Source organism: Meles meles, chromosome 8, assembly GCF_922984935.1.
Source record: "Meles meles chromosome 8, mMelMel3.1 paternal haplotype, whole genome shotgun sequence".
Classification (NCBI taxonomy): domain Eukaryota; kingdom Metazoa; phylum Chordata; class Mammalia; order Carnivora; family Mustelidae; genus Meles; species Meles meles.
The window spans coordinates 10,585,969-10,602,981 of record NC_060073.1 but is presented as its reverse complement, the minus strand read 5'-3'; the positions used below and the strand labels follow the sequence as shown (position 1 = coordinate 10,602,981).

Sequence of the window (17,013 nt, the reverse complement as noted above, 5' to 3'; positions counted from 1 at the left end):
AGAGGTCAAATAATGCACCGTAGGTCTCACAGCTACAAAGTGGTAATATCAAGGTTTGAACTCGGGCCCTCTGGGCCCGGTGTCGGCCCCGAAGCACTCGACTGTGCTCACCAAGGGGACGTTGGCAGTCAGCCATCGGGAGCGGCCGCTGGACTCTGCCTTCCAGCCCTGCCTCGGCATAGCACATGGAAGGAGAAGCCAGATGGGATAGGACCCTGGGTGGGAGACCCCAGAGCCACGTCCTCGGGATCTGTGCGCCCTGAGAGTGCAGTGGCATGCTAGGGGCAGAGCGAGGATGGGTGTCCGGGCCCCACCCAACTGGCTGATACAGTCTGTGGGCCTGGATCCCGAGTCACACAGAACAGCCGTAACCAGAGGCTCCTAAGACCATCAGAGACGCTTGGACATTGACTGACCCGATATTTGAAGCCTGGGAGGTAGCAGAGGCTGGGCAGAAGTTTCTGGGCCACACAGGGGTAGTTACGCAGAAACACAGTGCACCCTGCTGAGCGTCAGGGCACCCCCAGGAAGGGGGGCACCAAAACTCCTTGCGCTTTGTTTAGTTGTGACATATGATCATAGTCTTTTTTTTTTTTTTAAGATTTTATTTATTTGACAGAGAGAGAAAGCGCAAGCAGAGGGAGAGGAAGAAGCAAGCCCCCTGCTGAGCAGGGACCCCCCCCCCCAATTCCAGGCTCCATCCCAGGACCCTGGGAGCCGATGGCAGCAACTTAACCGACTGAGCCACCAAGGCATCCCTGATCATAGTCTTTTTAAAGGGTCCTTATCTTTTAGAAGTAAATAGGAGGATGTTTACAAACCGTGGGATGCCGGTGTATGGCTTCCCGATAGGGGAGGGGTGGGAGCTGACCGGCAAGGTCCCCTGCACGCCCTTGACCCCTGCAGCCGGGGATGTACGTGGCTGTTCACTGGACCATTCTTTCTACTTTTGGAAATGTCTGAAAAGATCCAAAGTTAGAAAGATATTTTAAAAGGCGCAACCCAGGACTCTATGAAAGATTTGCAGTCATCTTCACACCCTCTGTCCCGCACTGGAAACGGACGCAATTGTCAACAGATGTGGTTTGTCGAAAGCAATTTCTAGCTGTAAAGAGAGTCGCAAAGAGTTCCACCTGCCTGGGCTTGCGGGGTGGGGACGATGCCGGCTGCTGGGCGGGGCCAGGAGGGCAAAGATCCAAAGTCTCACATTAGAGGATGTTCTGATCTCCTGGTGCCCGGTCCGTGGGGCTGAGGTCGATCGGGGGAGCAGAGCATGGCTGGAAGTCCCGAAGAGAAGACTCAGGGCCAGGTGAGTGGTTCCCCCACACCAGGAACAAGGAGGGGAATGGCTTTGGTCAGATTCTGTCATAGCAGAGCCTGAGATGAGGATCTTGGGCAACTGGTTTATGAGGGGTGCTCCGGAAAGAAGAGTGAAAAGCAGGACAGGGCGGGTGAAGCAAGCCGAGGACAGAGGTGGTTTCCATCAACTGCTAGCTTCAGCCTGATCCCACTGTCCGTTGGCGCTCAGGAGCACATGCTGGTCCCTCTTGAAGCCAGGGGGCTGTCCTTTCAGGCCCCAAGCCAGTCGGTCATTGGCTGCAGGCTGGAGGGGAGGGGCTGTAACTAATCCCCCCCAGGAGGGAGCAGTCACAGCCCTTAGCACCAAGGACTGCAGTGGCCGGCAATGGGCGTCCCCCACCGCCAGTGAATGGGAAATGGGGGCACCAAGAGCATCTACCCCAGGGAGGAACTCACCACCGAGAGCCCTCCTGCTGCCAGGTAGGAGGGGTCACAGCGATGTCTGTTCCAATCCCAGAATCTCACACGCACACGCTTAGGAGGAAGCAGAGTCCCAAAGAGGGGAAAGGAATTGCCCAGGACCACGCAGGGCCAGTACTAGAGTCTAGTCCTCCTGACTCCACCCGAGAGCAAGGCCTCTGTTTCCTACTGGCCCCGGAGGGGTGGGGGGAGGGGACCTTCCCCTGTTTTCTAACTGGCAGGCACTAAAACCCACTCCTCTAGGGATGGCCCCCAGCCTCCCACTGGCCTCTTGTCATATGGTGTGACTCAGTAGCTCTCAGTTCTGGCCTATCTCTGCAGATACACGTGCACACACACATACGCATGCACACACATACACACATGTATACACACACATGCACACACAGGCACACTGGTGTGTTCACGAATACACACATACACACAGACGTGCGTGCGTATACACACATGTACACACACACACACCCTGAGAAGCTGCCGTGTCCTCTAGGCCTCTCTAGCATAGACTGATAGGGCCTCAGGTTTTCTGTCTGCTCAACGACAACCTCCCATTGTCAGATCTCACTCGCTGCTGCTTGGGTCGCTGTGGTGTTCAGCTCGGACTCCAGGGATGAATCTCAGACCACCCAGTGCACTTGGTACACTCAGTCCTCTCCCGCCCTTGCCACACCTTTCCCCCTTCCCCAGGAGCCCTGAGCTGTCGAACCCTTTCCCCCATGACCAGCCTTGAGGGCGATGAGGATAGGTTGGGTCAAGTCTTTTTTTTTTTTTTAATTTATTAGAGAGTGGGAGAGAGAGAGAGAGCATGAGCCAGGGGAGGGACAGAGAAGCAGACTCCCTGCTAAGCAGGGAGGGGAGCCCAATGTGGGGCTTGATCCCAAGACTCAGGGATCATGACCTGAGCTGAAGGCAGACGCTTAACCAATGGAGCCACCCAGGCGCCTAGGATGGGTCAAGTGTTAAAAGAGAAATGGATGAGGACCCAAGGGAGCCTGGGTGGCGGGATTCCAGGCATGGGGCAGGCTCGTGTTTGCTGAGCATTTGCTGTCCGCCAGGCCCTGCACATTGAGGACATTATTCTATTCGATCCTTGTAACACTCACCCTCTCCCCTATGCCCGGGAGAGGCACGAGCTCCCCACCCCCGAGGTGACAAAGAGAGAGTGAGATGTCATCAACCGGCCCAAGGTCCAGGCTCCCGGGAACACAGCCAGAATCTGAGCCAGCCTTGCCCATACCCTGCGCTCACAATGTGATCCCCTCTGCCGGGAGCCAGAGGGGCTCCCCAGCTCTGTCCCTGCTGGCCCTGCCTTCCGGGAGCTGAAGGACCAAAGGGAAGCTGGGCCCTGGCTGGGTTCCCTGGGAATGTTAGGCTGGCTAGGCCTGCGGGTCCTGAGCCAGCTGAGGGGCAGGGGAGAGGCCAAGGGTAAGAGTGGAGGGTCCGCCCACCTCCGCCCCACACAGCCCTGCATGGGGGTTGGGGAGGAATGGAGGGCGGGTGGGGGGCAACAGGACCTAAGTCTTCTAAGGCCTTGGAGTTCATGCCTCTCTCTGGAAGTGGGAAGCTCAGGGCAGACCGGCTGCCCCTCTGGTTCTCTCAGTCCATCCCTCCGCACCCCTCCTTTCTGATGGCCTGCCCCAGGAGACAGCTGGACGTGGCCCCTGAGACCACAGTCTAATCCTTACCCCCACCTCGATCTGCACAGGAGAAAACCAGTGTGAGGCCAAAACACCCCCAGAACCAGAAGTTTGTTAGTTTAAGGCCACTTTGCCCCAAAGTGTTCCCCACAGAACAACTGTAGAATGAACAGTCTTTGAGAAAAAAAGTTTCCACAGCCAGTTAAGTTTGGGAAATGCCCTTAAGATTAAAATAGAGTACTCCAGGGGCGCCTGGGTGGCTCAGTGGGTTAAGTCTCTGCCTTTGGCTCAGGTCATGATCTCAGGGTCCTGGGATTGAGCCCCGCATTGGGCTCTCTGCTCGGCAGGGAGTCTGCTTCCCTTCCTCTTCTTCTTCTTGGGATCTCTCTCTCTCTCTCTCCTCTCTCTCTCCCTGTCAAATAAATAAATAAGATCTTAAAAATAAAATAAAATAGAGTACTCCTCTGCAGGAATTCTCAGGAACTTGACCATGCTAAAGACGGGGGGAAGCCGGAATCCAGGGTTTCCCAAACTTACTTGACCAAAGAACCCTTCTGCTGCAGATCTCTTGGGGCCAGTGTTCTATGGAACACACTTCGAGAAAGCTTACCCCGCATTCTTGAATATGGCTCCCAAAGGGATATTTGAACCCTTCCCCCTGTCCCATTCTGGAAAGTGAAATCCCAGGTGCGAGGCACACCTCCAGTGGCCGAGTGCTCACTACCTTCCTGGACGACTTATTCTGTCCAAGACCCCTCTGCTAACAAGTCTTCTTTTGTGCTTCCCGGGGGCAGGGGGGAGGGGGTGCATGGTCCATGCTCAGGTCCATGCTCCGTCCTCCCAGGGGCACCAGAGAAGTCTAGTTGTGGCCGGTGACTACTTGGTCAGGCTCTGCCTCCAGCTGCATCCGTCAGTCCAGCCGGCTATGTCCGAGGGGCCCCGAAGTGCTGGGAATTAAGATGACAGACTTCCAGGCATAGCCGGGTCAGGTCACAGAAGAGAGAGTCATGCGTCAATGTGCATCTGAGCTCAGCTGCTGGAGTTCCCCTCCTCCCCACCAAGTCAGGACTGTCACTACAGACCAGTGGAGACATTTGTCAGAGGGCCCAGCAGCCTGGCCGACCACACGCAGTCCCAAATCCCAGCCCCTTTCTGGCTGTGTGACTTTGGTCAAGGCCCTGGACCTCCTTCAGCCTCTACTTCCTCTTCCATAGAATGGAGCCAGTTCCCGGGGATTGAGGGAGGTCAGCCTAGCACAGAGCAGTGCTCTCCGGCCATGAGGTCCCGTCGGGCCCTTTGGCCCTTGGACCCTGCCCCTTCCTTTCCTCCCTGTCTGGGATTTAACTCTCCAGGCTGCCTGTCCCTCCCAGGCTCCCAAAGCTCTTTCTCCCGGCTACAGTCACCACCTCCATGCAGGAAAACTGCAAAATGGGGATACTCAAATGAGACCTTCTGAATTCATACAGCTGGAATTAGAAGTGAGGGGAATGTGCCCTCTTTTTTACCAGAAAGAGCAAGAACGGCGCATGCACTTTGCTCATGAACCCCATCCCCATGGAGAACTGTGTCCTACCTCGATTTCCATGAACCGGCTCCCCCTCCTCCCAACCCCATCCCACCTCGGTTCTCCTGGGCAAGGTCAGCTTTTCCCACTAGGTCGCCAGGCAGTCCCCAGGCCCTATGTGCCCCAGCTCAGTGTAAGAAATAGTGGCCAGGCCCCTCAGCAGGTGGGACTTTCAGTCCCCAGCAAAGTTTACCCGCAAGCGCTTTCTCACCCCTATTAAAACTCCCAGAACATTTCCTTTCACTCACAGAGGCAGCAGTGCCCAGAGGACGGAAGCCCACACTCTGGAGCAGGTCTGCCTGGTTTGAGTCCCAGTCCAGACATTTCCTGGCTGGGTGACCTTGGGCAAGTAGCTTAACCTCTCTGGGCCTCATTTCTGCAAAATGGAAGCAAGCACAGCACTTACCTCAGAGGTTTGGGAGGAGGATAACATGAGATAATGCAAGTAAAATGCTTGTCCCACTGCCAAGAACAGAGAGAATGCGTATAAACCTTGACGCACTAGTAAATATGGACTTCCTGGCTCAATGCCGGCTCATAGTAGGTCCTCCACAGAAGTTGGCCAAACCTAGGAGGCACCATCATCGCCAGTTAGGGGGTGCTCTGTCTTGCAATGGCTGGGAAGTTAGTCTGGCCCTTTTTTCTATGCCAGAACAAGATCCCCCCGGTGCCACAGAGGCCTCGAGGGGCCCGGAAGCCAGGTTACTCTAAGTCAAATCCAGTTCAGGGGTTACTGGACAGGGCAGCCTGTTCTGAGAGGTCCTGGCTCGGAGAGCAGAGGTGACGGTCACTGAGTCTCACCCAGGCTTGAGCCCCAGGAACGGGATGGGTTCTGACCCAGTCTCTCTCCTTCGCCTGCAGCCAATGTCCTTGGTCCCTGCCCTGACAGCAGAAGCCTATGGAGCCGCGGAAGTGATTCCCAGGCCGGAAGTGGGGGAGCTCCCGCCACGGCAGGCCCAGGGTCCCACCCAGCCTGGCCAGACGAGCTCGCCCGCCTTCCCGCTGCGGGCCTGGTACCAGAAGCAGACCAGGAAGAGAAACAGCCTTCTCAAGCTGCTGGGCGTGAGTGCCCACTTCCTGGGACCCCCGTGGGGGTAGTGAGTGCCCATTTCCTGGGACCCTGGTGAGGGTAGGGAGGGAGAGGGAGTGCTGGGGGGCCCTGAGGTTAGAGAGGGAGGCCTCAGGGTGCCCTACTTAAAACACTCCTGCTGGAACTGAAAAAGTCCTGAGGGCTGGGAGGGGCTGTCTACACCCGCACCGGCACCAGCAAGGTGTGGCTCAAAGGAACGCCTCAACAGAAGTCCCACCCCTTCTCGCCTCTTCCCTCCCCCAAACTGCCCCCACCAACCCCAGCCACCCCCCTACTCCCCCCCCAACCCCGCCACCGGACTACCGGGGGAGGGACAATCACTCCATTCCCATGATTCCTATCGCCTTTCCAAGGAGTCCACCCTCCCCTGCAGACCCACCAGGGTCCCTCGGAAGGGGCAAAGTGGCCCCGGCCCAGCCAGCTGGCGCTGGGCACCAGGGCCCAGTCCCCCAATGGTGGCATCCCGCCCCTTCCCGCCCCCAGGCCTTCCACGTTGTCCTTGCTCTGCTGTACTTGCTCTTCGGGAGCTGCCTGGTCTCCAACGTCAAGGGTCTTCACCTGGTGGTGCTGAAGTCGTGGTATCCATTCTGGGGGGCTGCCTCTGTGAGTCGGTGCCCAAACGTGGGCGGGATGTAGGGGTCAGCAGGCAGGGCCGGGGGACCCTGGCTTTTGAGGCCAGCTGCTGGTGGGTCAGAAGGAGCGACTAGGAGGGAAGCCCCTTTCTCCAGTCCCTGCCTCAGCTTTTGTGTCCTCAGCGCTGCCCAGGAGACCCCTTCAGGCTTGCATCCCAGGGGAGCACTCCTGGACTCTATGCCCACCCCCCTAATCCAGCAGGTGCCTCCAGCAGATGGAGGGCGAGCATGGGGGTGGAGGAGGGCAGCCAGGCTGCCTCCAGATCCAGCAACCTGTCCCTGGTGCCTGAGGCTCTGTCAGGCTGAGTCTGTGGGAACACAAGCCTGTGACAGGTGCCTCCTCTCCTCCCAAGGCCACAGTCCAGGAGGGGAGATGAGGGGAGACCAGAGCACACACTATTTCCCGAAGGCACCCAAGGCATCATCCCCAACCCTGGGTCCCCCCCGGAACCCGGCGTACACACGGAGTCCCAGCTCACAGCACCCTCTCGGGCAGGTGTCCTGATTCCCCCCCCCACAACTGACACCAGCTCTGGATTTTCAGTGCTCAGTCATGGGACTGTCCCCACGTGCAGCGTCTATTCATCCTGCGGTCCCCAGGACAGGCACACAGCAGACACTCAGCTGACAGTTGCAGGATCATTGCAGAAATACACCAGGGACCTCAGAATGCAGAGATGATATGCTCCAGACTGCAGAATTCCGGAATGGAGAAAGGGTCAGAGGGAGGAGATAATTAGCTGATCCAGAGGGAGGTCTGGGCCGCACAAATGGGGGATGAGGGCGGGGCCAGGAGGGTCAGCATGGGGCTTTGTGCATCCGGGGAAGACCAGCGGAGCCAGAGCAGGCCTGGAGGGGCCTTGAGCTGGGCAGGGGAACTCCTGCATCAGAGGAGTCGTTCTCCACCACTGGCCGGCGGCTGGGCGTCTGGTCTTCTTGGAGAGTAGCCAGAAGACAGCAAAGGTGTGGGTTTCAAGGAACCCCGACCTCTCTTATGACTGTTGCAAATCTGGCTGGCAGTTCCTCACTTCAGGCATCTTGGTGATCATGACGGAGCTGTTTCCGAAGTCTTACCTGGTAAGCTAGAGCACTCCCTCCTGTCCCAAGCGGGGTCAGGTTTAGGAAGGGCCTCTGTGTGTACGTGCTGGAGATTCGGCCTGTGATCTCCAGGGGATGCTAAGCTGTGTGGGCAGCAGGTGTCCGAGCATCTCTCTAGCTCAGGTGGGCTGGAGTGGCCCGCAGTAGACAGCAACACCAGACTGGCCAGACAGACGTTGGCAATGGAATGGCCATCCCTATCCTTCCTACTTCAGGGTCTCAGACCACCCTCTGCCCCAGAAGGCCTGGCCTGGTCCAGGTTTGGGCCCCTCAGACTGGGATGGGCTGTGGCTGTCCCTGGCCTTCTCAGGAGGCCTAGACCACAGGATGGCATTGTGCCACCCACCCAGCGGAGGCAGGAGACACATGGCAAAGACCTGCCCATCCCTCCCCGGCTGAGCCCCTTTCCAAACCAGAAGCCTCTCCCTTCCTCCTCTCTGCTAAAATAAGCCGGAGGTTCCATGTGTTCTCTTTCCCCATTTCAGGAGTTCCCTCTTGGTAAACAGGCTCTTGGAATAAAGCTTAACCCAAGATGGTGATGAATGGAGGCGTTTCAGGGAGACCATGGCGGGTTGGGGAGGAGGCAGAATGCGCAAGGACAGCATTCCTCCCCTTCAGCGCTCCTCCTGCTCTTTCCTGTAGGGAAGGGGACGGCTGAGGGGCCATTTGGGGGTCTGGTCCCTGACCAGGCGACAGAGTTGATGCCAGGATAGTTAAGACTGGCTCTGAGAAGGAGACAGTGGTGGGACCATCCTTCTTTAGGACCAAGTCTGTGGGTCAGGAGGCAGCCCTTGGGTTCCCCCAGTCCTGCCCCAGAGAAGGTGGAAGCCGCTTGGGCCCCCGCACCCTGGGTGGTCAGCTAGCTCAGAAAGTCATGTTCCCATGAGGAGCCTCAGGCCCAGGGACAGGCGGAGTCTTTCCTGTGATCACAGAGCGAGCACCTGGCAGGCCTAGACACAGGACCCAAGTCTGGGTCCCTAACTTTTGGACAACGGTCGTGACTGTTACTTTTGCCTGTAGAGGACGCTTTGCCTGATAGCACATGCCATCAGCTGCTTCTGCGTGCTAGCTGGCCTCTTTGTCATCGCCAAAGATCTCTTCCTGGAGAGTCCCTTTGACTTCCCGATCTGGACACCGTACCCCAGCAGCACAGTGAGTATCCGGCCCCAAGGGTCCTCTCACTCCTGGGAAGGCACTGCCTTGACTTGGCCAAGCAGAGGTTTCTGGCTCTCGGGAAACCTCCCAGAGCCCAGGCACAGGTGCTGGGGCCCGCAGGAAATCTGTTCCCAACCCGTCCCTCCTGAGGCACAGGACAAAAAGGGATGCTGGCTTCTCCTGGTCAGTGTTAGGGAGCTGGGTGAGGCCGTGAGTCACTGAGTGCAGTCCCACTTTGATGGGTAGGGAAACTGAGGACCAGAGAGGACCTGTCTGAGGTTGAGTCTCATAGCAGCCTTGCCGACCAGGCCAAGTCTACTTTGCTACCCCCATTTGAGGAGAGTGAACACTGAGGTCCAGAGAGACTACATTAGCAGACCAGGGCCACACGGCAAGTCAAGGGTGCAGGGAAGACTCAAAGCCGGGCCTATGACTCCGAGCCTGGTGCCTTCTCAACAGCCCGGCACCCCTGAAGCAGAAGGCAGGCTGGACACTGCGTGGCGGCTATGGGTCAGGTTTCTGACCGTGATGCTGGGCTCCTCCTTAAGGCCTCCACCATGCACACACATGTGTGGACACACAAACAGGCCTGCTCACACACACACACACATATGCACGCATGCACACACGCACACGCTCCCCCACAAATGCTCATGCCGTGTGAGATGTCCCCACTGCATGGTGGCCCTAAGCCCAACTTCTCCCCAGCTATAAACGATGCCCCTTCTCTCTGACCCTCAGTGTGGGGCTGGCTGAGACGACACCTAAGGCCACCTGCAGTTCCACCAGAACCGCTTGGAGATCCTCCATCCTCCAACATTAGGCAAATAGTCACTGAGGACCCAGGGGTGCCAGACAGTGGGGTGTAGGACAGCAAATGAGAAGGACCCTGTCCCAGCCCACCGGAGTTGCATGCTGCACCCCCCCCCCCCCCACGCCATGGGCACACCTGCAGCTGAGACCCCCACTGCCCCCTGCTGGCTGGGTCTGACCCCTGCGGAGCCCACCTAAGGGGTACAGATACCCAGCGAGGCCCCGCCCTGACTCCCTCCCCCCCCCCCCAGCTCCACATCCAGAGGCTGGAGCTGGCCCTGCTCTGCTTCACGGTCCTGGAGTTCTTCCTGCTGGGCTCCACGGCGGTCACCGTGTGCCGCGTTAACTGCCGGCCGGCAGAGGTGAGGTCTTCCTGGGGCCGCCAGCCCTGGAGAGATGGGGGGGCACGAGGAAGGGGAGGCAGTGGGCGGGGCACAGGAGGAGCAAGTCCCTCCCTCCTTTGTCAAGTGGCTGAGCATTTACTCAGTGGGCCTCCCGATGCCCTGCCCCGGACAGAGGCGGTTCTGCAGGGGAGGCGGGAAGATTCAAGGTGGTCATTGCAGGCTACGCAGGAGAGAAGGCCCCAGGCGCTCAGAGCAGCAGCCCAGGCTCCCCAGCCAGGAGGCCCGGGGAGTTCTCTCAAGAGGCGGGGAAGGATGCCCACCTCAGTCAGGATGGGAAAAGGGATTCCAGCAGAGGCAAGGTCATGGGCAATGGCTTGGTTTTCAGACAGGGAAAACCAAGAGAGCTGTGGCGTGTTGTGGGGTTTGGCTGTGGAGGGAGCAAGCGAGGTGTGTCATAAGCGAGGTATGCCAGGGTCATGGGGCGCACCTGTTATCGGCACTTTAGAAAAATAGAACTTGAGAAAACAACCACCACCATCTCCCCCACGCCATCACTTGATTTAGCTTAATTTTCTCAATAGCCTTTCAACATGGTACAGACTTCCCCATCCTACAGATAAGTAAAACGAGGCGTAGACAGGTCCCATCCATTCCCAAGGCCAGTCAGCCCATAAGGAAATCCAGGACTCAGTCCAAGGTGTGCCTAGCCCACGGCTAGGCCTGACCACCCGTGGGGCTAGCAGAATGGCAGGCTGGGGCCAGGTGCATTTTGGAACAGACTGGCCCCTCCCCATGCCAGTGACCCTGACCAGATGTGATTCTCTAGGCTCACTTCTGTAAACAAGGAAAGTTCCTATTAGAACCTGAACTTGAGAGCACTGTGAAAACTACAGGCTCCAAACGCCCCGTGAGCCTGTGAGCTTGAATCTCCTATTGGTTTCCATGGGTGCCGTCCGTCCATGGAGATTCCACGGCCCCAGTGGGAGCTGTGGGGCCTGAGCTGGTTGTCCCAGTCAGGGCCCTGCTGTCTGGCCAGAAATCTCGTTAAGAGGTGGGAGAGCTGGGAGAGGCCTTGCTGAGGCCAAGCCCTCAGGATGGCTCGGGATGGGGAGGCCGAGGCCCCCTCTCTGCTGTGGGAATTAACAAGAACCGTTCCCACCAACTGGCATCCGCCGTGGGCCGGGTACCACTGGGGGCGGCTGTCGTGGCTTCCCATTGCCGTGGCAACAAATTATCACCAATTTGGCAGCTTAAAAAGACATGGCTGTGAGGTCTTATGGTTCTGGACGTCACCAGTTTGAATGGGTCTTGCTGGACCCTGGACCAAGGCCCCGGCCCAGCCCCATCAGGGAAGCCGATGGGGGACTTGGGGGGCAGTGCGCCCAAGGTCTTCCGTACACTGGTAGCAGGCCTGGAACGAGGGTCGGTCCACTGGTTCCCAGTGGGGCTCTCCCCGCTCCCGCCTCAGGGACAGGGAGATGGAGAGAGCCCCTCCCTGAGCCCCCGGCTCCCCATCTCCATGGGAATCTTGAGACGGCAAGGGAGCCGGTGGGTCAGTGCTTTGTAAATGGCCACTCACTGTGCGAATGGGAGCAGCTGCGACGGTGGCTCCTTTTTTGCAGGAAGACGACTTGATCCTTGTTCAGGACACACAAGTGAGAATCGGGCAGTGGTCCATGGGTCCTCCACCATCCTATGAGGATGCGACTCTAGGTGGCATGTAAGATGGGCAAATGCAGAGGGATGGACGCCCTGGGCTCCCCGCAACTCTCAGAGTTCACCCCCTGGCCCCTTCTTCCTGCCCAGACATGGACCGGTTCCGAGGGGGCAGTTGCCCAAAAGGGGCAAATGGTGCCATTGCTAGAATGGTCTGCCCCGTGCTGGTGGCCAAGGTGGGGAACGGTCCCCATCCCCTCAGGCACAGGAGGGACCCCGAGCCCCAGGCCCCGAGCCCCCCGTAACACTTCAGCACCTGACTGACCGGCCCAGAACACAACAAGGTCCTGCCCACCCAGGAACAGACCCCAGGCCCCTCCCCACACACTCTCCCCTCCCAGTCTGCTTTCTCCAGTCACTGGCAGGACACACAGGAAGCATGTCTCTGTGGGACTGTGGGGCAAGTCAGAGGGGCATCTATATCCGAATCCCTGGATTCTGGATTGAGTCAAGGGGAAACTGGGACCAGTTCTTCCAGCAAACTGTAAATGCATCTCCCTGCCTCCCTGGGCCTCAGTATCTCCATCTGTACCACGAAGAGGGTGGGTGGCTGAAGCCATCGGGCCTCACCCCTCGCTGGAAAGCTCTAAGATAGTAGTCAAGTTCAGGATTCCCGTTGTGAACCTGCAGGCTCGGTGTCCAAACCGGCGTCCACACCAGCTCCCTCGAGGAAGTCAAATGACAGAGAGCTGCTTTTCCCCTTTCCAGAACGTAGTGGTCCCAGGACAGTCTGCGGTTTCTGTTATTTGTGGACTGTGCTCCTTTCCTCTTGTGTTTCCATAAATGGATTCTTTTTCACAATGTATCATTTTGGAGGGGTACTTTGTATCTGCAATAAACAGGAAGCCAGTAAGTTTCCATAAAAAGAAGCTAAGCACAAAATGATGTAAACACAGTAGAAACAAGACTAACTTGCCACCTGCTCCTGTGATGTCAGCTGCTGGCTCTCCACCTCTCGCTCAGTTGCTGCAGACGCCGTGGCATCCTTGAGGTTCCACCGATGCGGCAAGCACACCCCTGCCGCTGAGCCACCCCCGTGCCCTTCCACTGCCTGGACTCTCTTCCCCGGGGCTTTGGCAGCGCTCGCTCTGTGAATCTTTGTTGGGCTACTGACTCTCCCATCCATCTGTGATGTAGTTCTGCTACTATCCCCATTTCACACAGTCTCAGAGAAGTCAAGCAACCTGCCCCCAAGGCACCCAGCTGGTGAGTGACAAAGCCAGGATTTGGACCTGAGCACTCTGGCTCCAAACGGAAGCGCTGGCCTCCCGACAGCACTGTTATGTTTATAGGAGGGGCCCTGCTCTGTGCTGTCCCAGGTCAGATGAGACTTGCCATCTGAGAGCTAGCACACGGTGTACATGGCAGAGTCAGCCCTCAAAGCTCACGGGCACCCCATCCTTCCAGACAGGCTGTTTACTGTGTGGTAGCCCAGGTTCAAGGCTGTACGGGCTAGCCGCCCTCAACAACCCCTATGTGTAGAGATCCCCTCCCAATCAATGGCACTCTGAATATTCCCAGGGTTCAACATTGTCTGAATTCTATTGTTACCTCCCTTCTTGCTATTTCTGGCTGTCGCCTCTGGTTTCGGTCACTGGCTGTTCCATCTCTTTTCTCCACTTTCTGGTCGGCTGGTTCTGCAGGCTGCGGCCAGCTGGCTTTGGAACAGAATGCAAGGTAGAAGCCGCTGGGTAGAGGTAGAGGGAGCCTCAGGGAGCTGAGAGCCATGCACATGTTTATTTCAGACAAGGGACTTGAAGGAAAGAACTTCAGCTTGGCTGTCTGGAGACCCAGATGCAAATTCCAGCCTGGTTGTCACTTACTCGGTGACCTTGACTCAGCCCCATGTCTCACTGGGTCTCAGTTTTCTCATCTGTAAAACAGGACGTTATACTAGAATGGTGGTTTGCTTGAATAATCAACCAATGAAGGGGATAGTACAGTGATTAAACAAGTGTCAAATTTGCACACTTGCTTCCTCTTTCTCCATCCAAACCCCTCCTGTGCACACCCATACGCACGTGTACATCCGTCTAGACGCTTTTTTGTTGAGCCATCTGAAAGTAAGTTGCAGGTGGCTGGGGGCTGGACACGGGGGAGGGTACGTGCTATGGTGAGTGCTGTGAAGTGTGTAACCGTGATGATTCACAGACTGTACCCCTGGGGCAAATAATACATTATATGTGTAACAATAACAAGAAGAAGGAGAAGAAAGTAAGTTGCAGATACCACGACCCTTCATCCCCATATTCTTCCACCTGCATTTTCCCCCCAAGAGTGTGGGCATTCTGCGTACGCACACAGGTGTTATTGCACGGAGAAAATTAAAAATAATTCCATGATACTAATATGCTGTCCACATTCAGATTTCCGCCATGGCACCGAAAATGCCCTTTCCTGTGCTTTCGGTCTAACCTGGATCCAATCACGTTTCATGCATTATATTTGATGTCACGTCACCTCGTTTTCTTTTTTTTTTTTTTTTTACCTCGTTTTCTTTTAATCTAGACCAGTCCTCCCAACTTTCTCTCATGAAAAGAACAGTTGTCTGTGGAATGTCTGCTTGTTTCTTCTCGGTGCCCTTCGCTTGCCACCCCCCGCCCCCCGTCCTCCTCTTTCTTGTCACCTGGCTGTGACCCTGAGGCTTGGTTTGATGCAGGGGGAATGCTGGGGAGAACTTCCCAGTGGTGGTGCTGGGGCCATCTCACTGTGTCCCATCTCGGACCCTGGGCCTGGCTTGTCCCTCGGGTAGTGATCCCGGGCATGGCGGTCACTGTCACAGTTTGCCACTGCTTCATCAGTCTTTGTACCTACCTTTTCCTATAGTTGGTTTTTTGTTTGTTTTTTTTTACAGAAAACAAAACAGGGGCACCTGGGTGGCTCAGTCAGTTAAGTGTCCAACTCCTGATTTGGGATCAGTTCATGATCTTGGGGTTGTGGGATCGAGCCCTGCATCGGGCCCCATGCTCATCACGGAGTCTGCTTGTCCCTCTGCTCGCTCGCTCGCTCACTCTCTCTCAAATAAATAAAATCTTTTTTAAAAAGAAAACAGTTCACATTACTTATTAAATAGGAAAATGTCAAAATTGGCTTTTCTGTAACAGCTGAATGTAAGGTGTATAAATCTTAAGTATACTAAACACGAACTTGATATACTATATCGCAGACAATGCTGTTAACTCAATTTTTATTTTATTTTTTAACTTAAAGTTTCTTCTTTGCCATATGCCACGCACAAATGAGGAGTAACTAGAATCATTGATCGGGTTCTTGCGGTTACCAAGCCCGTAAAGGGACTTATGAGCTTAGAGGCTGGGGGTTGCTGCCTCAATGCCCCTTGGGTTCCCAGTGAGCTCCAGCATGCATGGTTTCTGCGACCATGAGCCAGCAGGAGGTTGGGGTCAGGGCCTTTCCATCCCCAGTGAGGACACCACCAACTACCCCCAAGCCTGGGAAGGGACCAGTTTTGTGAGCGGTGGGCTCCCGAGAAATGAGCACACCGGGTTGGGGGAGAGGGCAATGCTCGGGGGATGGGAAGGTCGTTGGACTAAGAACATCCTGCTCCTCTGACTCATTGTGGAAATGAGCCTCCATTTCCCATCTGCAGAATGGGAATGGTTGTTCCTCCCTCACAGAGTGGTCGTGAGAGTCAGAGAAGACCTCGGATGTGAAAGTACGGCCTCCGTGTTTCCCTGAAGCATGGACGCGGGGAGGGGAACGGTGTAGGGTTCGAGAACATGGTGACACTTGATATCAGCGTGCATGTGGAGGGAGGCAATTCCTCTTCAAGCTCCATCGACCTCTCGGATTTCTTTAAGGAGAAAGTCTCCATTTGGGACTGTCCTGTCTTTAACACCTCTTTGATGCGAGATGATGTCTCTCCCCCAGAGACAGCTGCCTCTGCAGCAGGCACGACATCAAGCAGAACTTCCCCAGGCGGTTCCTTGTCCTGGGTCTGCTGTTATGGCCGTCTTCCCCTTACAGCAGGTGACACAGTGCGCGCTTAGAAGACATGTGCGCAAGGGGCGCCTGGGTGGCTCAGTGGGTTAAAGCCTCTGCCTTCGGCTCAGGTCATGATCCCAGGGTCTTGGGATCGAGCCCCGCATCGGGCTCTCTGCTCAGCAGGAAGCCTGCCTCTCCCTCTCTCTCTGCCTCTCTGCCTACTTGTGATCTCTCTCTGTCAAATAAATAAATAAAATCTTTAAAAAGAAGAAGAAGAAAAAGACGTGTGTGAGTTAAAAACAAAGGAATGATGGGCCCAGCTTCTTTGCAAGTGAAGATGAAAATGCTCTAAACTCGTAGTGACCCTGGCACAACTCTGTACATGTGCTAAAAATCATTGAATTGAAAAAAAAAAACTTTTTAAAAAGGAGGTCCATTTAAAGAAACCCATTAAATAAATAATGGTATAAAACACAAGTAAATATATACAAATTGTGAAGGTAGAGCTTGAGTGATTGGAGTCTGGGAAGCAAAGCAAGCGGACCCGCTCACCCCACCCCGCTGAACAGAAAAGAAGCAGGTTGGCTCTCTGAGGTTGAGCGGAAAGTTCACTTGGGCCCTGGAACCTGGGATTCTGCCTCCGGGCCTCATAGAACTTTCATACCAGAAGAATCTTTATGGATGATCTCGCAAACCCCTCCGGTGACAGATGGAGAAACTCAGGCCCGGGTATATGGAAGCTTATCCAGCAGGACCTAGACTGAGGAGTGGCTGGAGCCCAGGTCTGGCACTGTTGCCCCACTGCCCATGACACGCTCCCCCTCCTTCCCAGGGAGCCTGGGGGACGAGGCCAGCAGCTGTCTGCATCCAACTTCACCTCCCCCCCTCAAATTTCTCCAGCCTACCTTGTCCTCCTGTCTACGGGACAATCCCGCAAACTCTAATCCCCATCCCTACCTTGGGAGCATCAAGAGAAGCCTCAAAGCCACGTCCTTCCTCCCTCAAACACCTTCAGTGACTCTCTGTGCTCAAGCAGGTCATGGAGGCGTGAGAGCATTGTACTCGTCTGTCCGTCCTTCCTTCCTTCCTTCCGCAGGTGACAATGGACCCGCACTGTGCTACTGTGCTGTGTCAGAAGCAGACCCCCATGAGCAATGGCCAGAGCACAGCCCCCAGCCTCTCAGACACTGGGCTCCAGTGGGTGAGACAGGCACTAAGGGCCACACCAATAAATGTGGAACTG

At 56.1% G+C, this 17,013-nt stretch overlaps 1 protein-coding gene across 5 annotated transcripts; it reads left to right on the top strand.

Annotated features, from left to right (window-relative positions):
* The first annotated feature begins 1,169 nt into the window (after positions 1–1,169).
* On the top strand, positions 1,170–13,796 carry MS4A10 (membrane spanning 4-domains A10). Of its 5 annotated transcripts, none has more exons than XM_046016774.1 (8): positions 1,170–1,309; positions 5,842–6,042; positions 6,554–6,673; positions 7,723–7,779; positions 8,821–8,952; positions 10,020–10,130; positions 11,735–11,832; positions 12,459–13,796. In XM_046016774.1, the coding sequence occupies exons 1-8, from the start codon at positions 1,274–1,276 to the stop codon at positions 12,508–12,510; spliced, it is 807 nt and encodes a 268-aa protein (XP_045872730.1). In that variant the 5' UTR covers positions 1,170–1,273; the 3' UTR covers positions 12,511–13,796. The 5 variants fall into 5 exon arrangements, with proteins under 5 accessions (XP_045872730.1, XP_045872728.1, XP_045872729.1 ...); XM_046016772.1 differs by having other exon boundaries at positions 12,184–13,796; XM_046016773.1 differs by lacking the exon at positions 7,723–7,779 and having other exon boundaries at positions 12,184–13,796.
* The last annotated feature ends 3,217 nt before the right edge of the window (positions 13,797–17,013 follow it).

What these genes read in the sequence shown, in the direction of transcription:
- MS4A10 (XM_046016772.1), top strand. Translation starts at nt 1,274, where the DNA reads ATGGCTGGAAGTCCCGAAGAGAAGACTCAGGGCCAG. An exon ending in AAGAGAAGACTCAGGGCCAG is followed by an intron (nt 1,310 to 5,841) that starts GTGAGTGGTTCC and finishes CTTCGCCTGCAG; the next exon opens with CCAATGTCCTTGGTCCCTGC. An exon ending in CACCGTACCCCAGCAGCACA is followed by an intron (nt 8,953 to 10,019) that starts GTGAGTATCCGG and finishes CCCCCCCCCCAG; the next exon opens with CTCCACATCCAGAGGCTGGA.